The sequence below is a fragment of the Salvelinus alpinus genome, chromosome 25 (assembly GCF_045679555.1).
Source record: "Salvelinus alpinus chromosome 25, SLU_Salpinus.1, whole genome shotgun sequence".
Lineage (NCBI taxonomy): Eukaryota > Metazoa > Chordata > Actinopteri > Salmoniformes > Salmonidae > Salvelinus > Salvelinus alpinus.
Window position 1 is genome coordinate 46,492,194 of NC_092110.1, and position 7,519 is coordinate 46,499,712.

Genomic DNA, 7,519 nt, shown 5'->3' on the forward strand with positions numbered 1-7,519 from the left:
ATCGGGTTTGGACTAATGGTTATAAAACAACCCTACCACAATATAACCGTTTTTTTTGTTGCGGTGAAGCCGGCTATATGGTGGTAGGGTTACTTTCTGTCGCAGACCACCAGAACAATGCAAAACTCAAGAGTGCAAACAGACTCCCGATGTTATGTCCCAAATGTAGTTGTCGTGCAGCTTTCACGCAGTTAGATGAAAACAACATAGCTAACTAGCATAGCAACATACATTGTATTACACTCTTACCTCCCAAGTCCAGCTAGATTGTTCATGTTTAGGGCCAGATTAGTGACGGGAGACAGTACATTTGTGGGTCCAGGAGAGAAGAGACTCTTGTTGATGCAAGGCGAGGCCATCATCATGTCCGACATCGAGGAAAGCCCTGAGACTCTGTCGGGCCTGCTGGTCAAGGTGACTGGACTGAAATCTTTGGTAACGTTTTCCATTTTTACAAGGTAAATCCAATGATAGTTCCTTGAATGGAATTCAATTTAGATGCCTGTTAAAGAAGGCCAAAATATCGGTGAAAATACACAGGCCGAAAAAAATCAGGCTAGCTAACCAAATTAGGAAACTTGCAGAATGAGTGTGAAGAGTAATAAATGCAAAACAACCATGGCAAGCTGTTTGCAGACCCCGTCTTGGAAAACCACAATTTAGAACAGCATCTTGCCTTAAAAGTACATACTTTATATTCTGTCAGAGAGCTGCACAGCTGTGTCCTCTCCCTGACAGGCCCCACTCAAGTTCTGAGGAAGTAAATGCAGCTGACTGTATTTACGTTCAAAATAGATGCTCACAAGCGCCAATGCTTTCGGCAAATCAGAGACGTCGTTACATCCTGCACGTCCAATCAGAGACGTCGTTACATTCTGCTCGTCCAGAGGCGTTTCCCTTTCTGCGAGGTTGTCTGGCTGGAACATCGCTTGTGCTATTCGGGATCATTGGGACGTCCGTACAATAACCCTTACGCTAACATTAACCATAACTCTAACCTTTAATCATAACCTTTACCGTTTAAAATGTCACCTTCAATGGGGTGACGTAAGAGTTAGGAGGTCCCAAGGATTCAGTTGGGACTTTTCAGCATGAAAATGGGAAGGGATGTCATTTCCATGACGTACTCGTCAACGAACCAATCAAATTCATGACAGCAGCGTAGTCATGACAGGTAGCCAATGATATGCATTTTAGAATATGAAATGAGTGTTGTTGACTTCAACCGCCTGTATTCAACGGAGAGAGACGCTTTACTACGAGGCTCTTACATGAATATACAGTATATCAAGTGTTTTTTCTCTAAGTTGCCGGGATGTCACCCGTCCTACTTATATCAGTACATTCGTGACAAATGAAGCATTACGAAACTTCTATTCGATCAAATAAACTTCACGTTGCAAATATGTCATCATTTTTTTTGGGGGGGGGGGACCAAAATTCGACACCCATTGATCTGCATAGAAAAACTCCTTGCCTGGTGAAGGGAGACAGATTTTCCACCGAGTTGGACCTTTCTGTTCCTCTTTCTCTCCGTCTATAATAAACGCATTCTTCCCGCGGAAGATTTGAAGCGGCAGTTGGAGAATAACCACATGACCAACACAGCCAATCACACAGCAAAACCCCATTCATATGGCGAAGAAACAACGACAGGCACAGAGTTTGATATAGCGTGTGATTATAGGACTTCAGCTAAACTTAGTACAGACTTGCCTTTTCACATTCTTATGTTTGGAATCGCACTTGAAAAATTGACAGTTGACTTCCGTACCCCGCTATACGCTCTAGATAGAACACAAATATACATTTGAGAAGAATACCCAAGTCCGCACCTCCATTTGTACCACCTCACGGTAAAGAAACACCAGTTGAAAATATTGACGCATGCGGTACACAGAACGCACCGCAGCCTAGTGCGGCACTCCCAACGAGCGTTCTGGACTGCTCCATTGACAATGATTGACTTCCTCTGGGTACGCAAAGAGTTTGATGTATCTGGTGGACATGAGGCGTTAAGAGTAGTTTTCACATACAAACTTTATATGATCTCAGAATCAAATATTCTTCCCTAAAATAACATGGTCACTGTTGTAAAACGTTTATTTTAATTGGCGATTTTCCGCATTTATCAGAGTGCCGTTAGGTAGTCTGATTGCAGATGTGTCCATGTAAACAGGATTAGTAGGGAAATCGTTCATCTTGCAAAGCATGTAAACAGGATTAGTAGGGAAATCGTTCATCTTGCAAACCATGTAAACGTTTTAATCCAACTATTATATTAATCTGACTATCCACAATAATCGCATTATTGTTTGCTCAGCGAAATGTTGAGATATTGAGATGAAGCCTCGTGTCCACCAGATGCATTGGTTCTGCTGGAAGTAATTCATTGCAAACGGAGAAGTCCGCAACGCCTCTGCCGCACTTGGCTGCGGTGGGTTCTGTGTACCGCATGCGCTCAATATTTTCAACTCGTGCGTTGCAAAGTAAATAATATGTGAGTCAAGTACGGAAAATGTGGGCTAGACATCCAGCCTGAATTCAAAATTGATTAAATTGACTTTTTTTTCTCACCCATCTACACAGAATACCCCATAATTTGTATTTGTATTTATTAAGGATCCCCATTAGCTAATGCCAAGGCAATACCAGTTGTTATACTGGATGGATGGTACAATACCAGTTGTTATGTTGGATGGATGGTACAATACCAGTTGTTATACTGGATGGATGGTACAATACCAGTTGTTATACTGGATGGATGGTACAATACCAGTTGTTATGTTGGATGGCTGGTACAATACCAGTTGTTATGTTGGATGGTACAATACCAGTTGTTATGTTGGATGGATGGTACAATACCAGTTGTTATGTTGGATGGATGGTACAATACCAGTTGTTATGTTGGATGGATGGTACAATACCAGTTGTTATGTTGGATGGATGGTACAATACCAGTTGTTATACTGGATGGCTGGTACAATACCAGTTGTTATACTGGATGGATGGTACAATACCAGTTGTTATGCTGGATGGATGGTACAATACCAGTTGTTATACTGGATGGATGGTACAATACCAGTTGTTATACTGGATGGATGGTACAATACCAGTTGTTATGTTGGATGGCTGGTACAATACCAGTTGTTATGTTGGATGGATGGTACAATACCAGTTGTTATGTTGGATGGATGGTACAATACCAGTTGTTATGTTGGATGGATGGTACAATACCAGTTGTTATACTGGATGGATGGTACAATACCAGTTGTTATACTGGATGGATGGTACAATACCTGTTGTTATACTGGATGGATGGTACAATACCAGTTGTTATGTTGGATGGATGGTACAATACCAGTTGTTATACTGGATGGATGGTACAATACCAGTTGTTATGTTGGATGGATGGTACAATACCAGTTGTTATGTTGGATGGATGGTACAATACCAGTTGTTATGTTGGATGGATGGTACAATACCAGTTGTTATGTTGGATGGATGGTACAATACCAGTTGTTATGTTGGATGGATGGTACAATACCAGTTGTTATACTGGATGGATGGTACAATACCAGTTGTTATGTTGGATGGCTGGTACAATACCAGTTATGTTGGATGGATGGTACAATACCAGTTGTTATGTTGGAAGGCCGGTACAATACCAGTTGTTATGTTGGATGGATGGTACAATACCAGTTGTTATGTTGGATGGCTGGTACAATACCAGTTGTTATGATGGATGGATGGTACAATACCAGTTGTTATGTTGGATGGCTGGTACAATACCAGTTGTTATGTTGGATGGATGGTACAATACCAGTTGTTATGTTGGATGGCTGGTACAATACCAGTTGTTATGTTGGATGGCTGGTACAATACCAGTTGTTATGTTGGATGGCTGGTACAATACCAGTTGTTATGTTGGATGGATGGTACAATACCAGTTGTTATGTTGGATGGATGGTACAATACCAGTTGTTATGTTGGATGGCTGGTACAATACCAGTTGTTATGTTGGATGGATGGTACAATACCAGTTGTTATGTTGGATGGATGGTACAATACCAGTTGTTATATTGAATGGCTGGTACAATACCAGTTGTTATGTTGGATGGCTGGTACAATACCAGTTGTTATGTTGGATGGCTGGTACAATACCAGCTGTTATACTGGTTGGCTGGTACAATACCAGTTGTTATGTTGGATGGATGGTACAATACCAGTTGTTATACTGGATGGCTGGTACAATACCAGTTGTTATGTTGGATGGATGGTACAATACCAGTTGTTATACTGGATGGCTGGTACAATACCAGTTGTTATGTATTTGTATTCATTAAGGATCCCCATTAGTTCCTGCCAAATCAAATCAAGTTTATTTTATATAGCCCTTCGTAAAAACATCAGCTAATATCTCGAAGTGCTGTACAGAAACCCAGCCTAAAACCCCAAACAGCAAGGCAGCAGCTACTCTTCCTGGGGTTTATTATGGATCCCCATTAGTTCCTGCCAAGGCAGCAGCTACTCTTTCTGGGGTTTATTATGGATCCCCATTAGTTCCTGCCAAGGCAGCAGCTACTCTTCCTGGGGTTTATTATGGATCCCCATTAGTTCCTGCCAAGGCAGCAGCTACTCTTCCTGGGGTTTATTATGGATCCCCATTAGTTCCTGCCAAGGCAGCAGCTACTCTTCCTGGGGTTTATTATGGATCCCCATTAGTTCCTGCCAAGGCAGCAGCTACTCTTCCTGGGGTTTATTATGGATCCCCATTAGTTCCTGCCAAGGCAGCAGCTACTCTTCCTGGGGTTTATTATGGATCCCCATTAGTTCCTGCCAAGGCAGCAGCTACTCTTCCTGGGGTTTATTATGGATCCCCATTAGTTCCTGCCAAGGCAGCAGCTACTCTTCCTGGGGTTTATTATGGATCCCCATTAGTTCCTGCCAAGGCAGCAGCTACTCTTCCTGGGGTTTATTATGGATCCCCATTAGTTCCTGCCAAGGCAGCAGCTACTCTTCCTGGGGTTTATTATGGATCCCCATTAGTTCCTGCCAAGGCAGCAGCTACTCTTCCTGGGGTTTATTATGGATCCCCAGTAGTTCCTGCCAAGGCAGCAGCTACTCTTCCTGGGGTTTATTATGGATCCCCATTAGTTCCTGCCAAGGCAGCAGCTACTCTTCCTGGGGTTTATTATGGATCCCCAGTAGTTCCTGCCAAGGCAGCAGCTACTCTTCCTGGGGTTTATTATGGATCCCCATTAGCTAATTCCAAGGCAGCAGCTACTCTTCCTTGGGTCCAGCAACATTAAGGCAGTTACATATAATTAAAAATATTACATGACATTTCATGCCTTTTTCACAACACATTAAGTGTGTTCTCTCAGACCACTACTCCACTATCACATATTTACAATACAACATCCATGTGTACATGTATGTAGAGTGCGTGTGTTATCATGTGTATGTGTGTCTGTGCCTGTGTGTGTCTCTTCACAGTCCCCGCTGTTCCACAAGGTGTATTTTTACCTGTTATTTAAATCTGATTCTGCATCAGTTACCTGATGTGGAATAGAGTTCCATGTAGTTATGGCTCTATGTAGTACTGTGTGCATCTCCCATAGTATGTTCTGGACTTGGGGACTGTGAAGAGACCTCTTGTGGCATGTCTTGTGGGGTATGCATGGGTGTCTGAGCTGTGTGTTAGTAGTTCGAACAGACAGCTCGGTGCATTCAACATGTCAATACCTCTCACAAAACCAATTAGTGATGAAGTCAATCTCTCCTCCAGTTTGAGCCATGAGAGATTGAATGCATATTATGAATGTTAGCTCTCCGTGTATATTTTAGGGCCAGTCGTGCTGCCCTGTTCTGAGCAAATTGTAATTTTCCGAGGTCCCTCTTTGTGGCACCTGACCACACGACTGGACAGTAGTCAAGGTGTGACAAAACTAGAGCCTATAGGACCTGCCTTGTTGATAGTGTTGTTAAGAAGGTAGAAACTAAGGCCTGTAGGACCTGCCTTGTTGACAGTGTTGTTAAGAAGGTAGAATCTAGGGCCTGTAGGACCTGCCTTGTTGATAGTGTTGTTAAGAAGGTAGAAACTAGGGTCTGTAGGACCTGCCTTGTTGATAGTGTTGTTAAGAAGGTAGAAACTAGGGCCTGTAGGACCTGCCTTGTTGATAGTGCTGTTAAGAAGGTAGAAACTAGGGCCTGTAGAACCTGCCTTGTTGATAGTGTTGTTAAGAAGGTAGAAACTAGGGCCTGTAGGACCTGCCTTGTTGATAGTGTTGTTAAGAAGGTAGAAACTAGGGCCTGTAGGACCTGCCTTGTTGATAGTGTTGTTAAGAAGGTAGAAACTAGGGCCTGTAGGACCTGCCTTGTTGATAGTGTTGTTAAGAAGGTAGAAACTAGGGCCTGTAGGACCTGCCTTGTTGATAGTGTTGTTAAGAAGGTAGAAACTAGGGCCTGTAGGACCTGCCTTGTTGATAGTGCTGTTAAGAAGGTAGAAACTAGGGCCTGTAGGACCTGCCTTGTTGACAGTGTTGTTAAGAAGGTAGAAACTAGGGCCTGTAGGACCTGCCTTGTTGATAGTGTTGTTAAGAAGGTAGAAACTAGGGCCTGTAGGACCTGCCTTGTTGATAGTGTTGTTAAGAAGGTAGAAACTAGGGCCTGTAGGACCTGCCTTGTTGATAGTGCTGTTAAGAAGGTAGAAACTAGGGCCTGTAGGACCTGCCTTGTTGACAGTGTTGTTAAGAAGGTAGAAACTAGGGCCTGTAGGACCTGCCTTGTTGATAGTGTTGTTTAGAAGGTAGAAACTAGGGCCTGTAGGACCTGCCTTGTTGATAGTGTTGTTAAGAAGGTAGAAACTAGGGCCTGTAGGACCTGCCAGAATAGTTAGAATCAATGTCACTGCTATGACAGGTCAGAATAGTTAGAATCAATGTCACTGCTATGACAGGTCAGAATAGTTAGAATCAATGTCACTGCTATGACAGGTCAGAATAGTTAGAATCAATGTCACTGCTATGACAGGTCAGAATAATTAGAATCAATGTCACCTGTTTGTGTGGCGCCACCTAGTGGTCATTTTAAGCACTTAAAGTTCAATGCACCTCCTTATATTCTCCACAGGTTGGCACTGTAAGACTGGGTAGTGATCGCATGGGATGAGGATGACCTTTCACCAGTGTAACAATTTTAAAGTTCAAACAAAGTTCAATGGAGTTGATGAGGGAAGTGAGGAATGGGAGAAGGTGTCCAGAGATGGTCTGGAGAAGGGAGGAGAGGATGGGGTCGAGTGGGTAGGTTGTCAGGAGGTCAGACCTCACTGGTTACAGGACTTCAACATTTGCTCATCTGAAAAAAACACTGAGTAGGTGAAAGCAATATGGTGGATGGTACCAGGAATCTGCATTCAATCTCAGTCCGAATGGAGGAAAGGAGACAAGGGGACAAGGAGAGGAAGCCACTGTTGCCTATAGAAATGCTCCCTTGTCTAGTGTGGCTTTGCCAGTCT

The 7,519-nt window shown here is 43.1% G+C and overlaps 1 protein-coding gene across 3 annotated transcripts in view; it reads right to left on the reverse strand.

The window, feature by feature from the left end:
- The window catches only part of LOC139554038 (M-phase inducer phosphatase 1-like), a 30,903-nt gene extending 30,139 nt beyond the window's left edge, over nt 1-764 (reverse strand). For 2 of the 3 annotated variants that reach the window (XM_071366937.1, XM_071366936.1), the window contains exon 1: nt 250-762. In XM_071366937.1, the coding sequence (XP_071223038.1) occupies nt 250-449 (200 nt within the window). In that variant the 5' untranslated portion in view covers nt 450-762. Of the gene's footprint in view, nt 1-249 lie in introns of all 3 variants that reach the window. The other variant, XM_071366939.1, reaches the window with a different exon arrangement.
- Between the last annotated feature and the right edge of the window lie 6,755 nt (nt 765-7,519).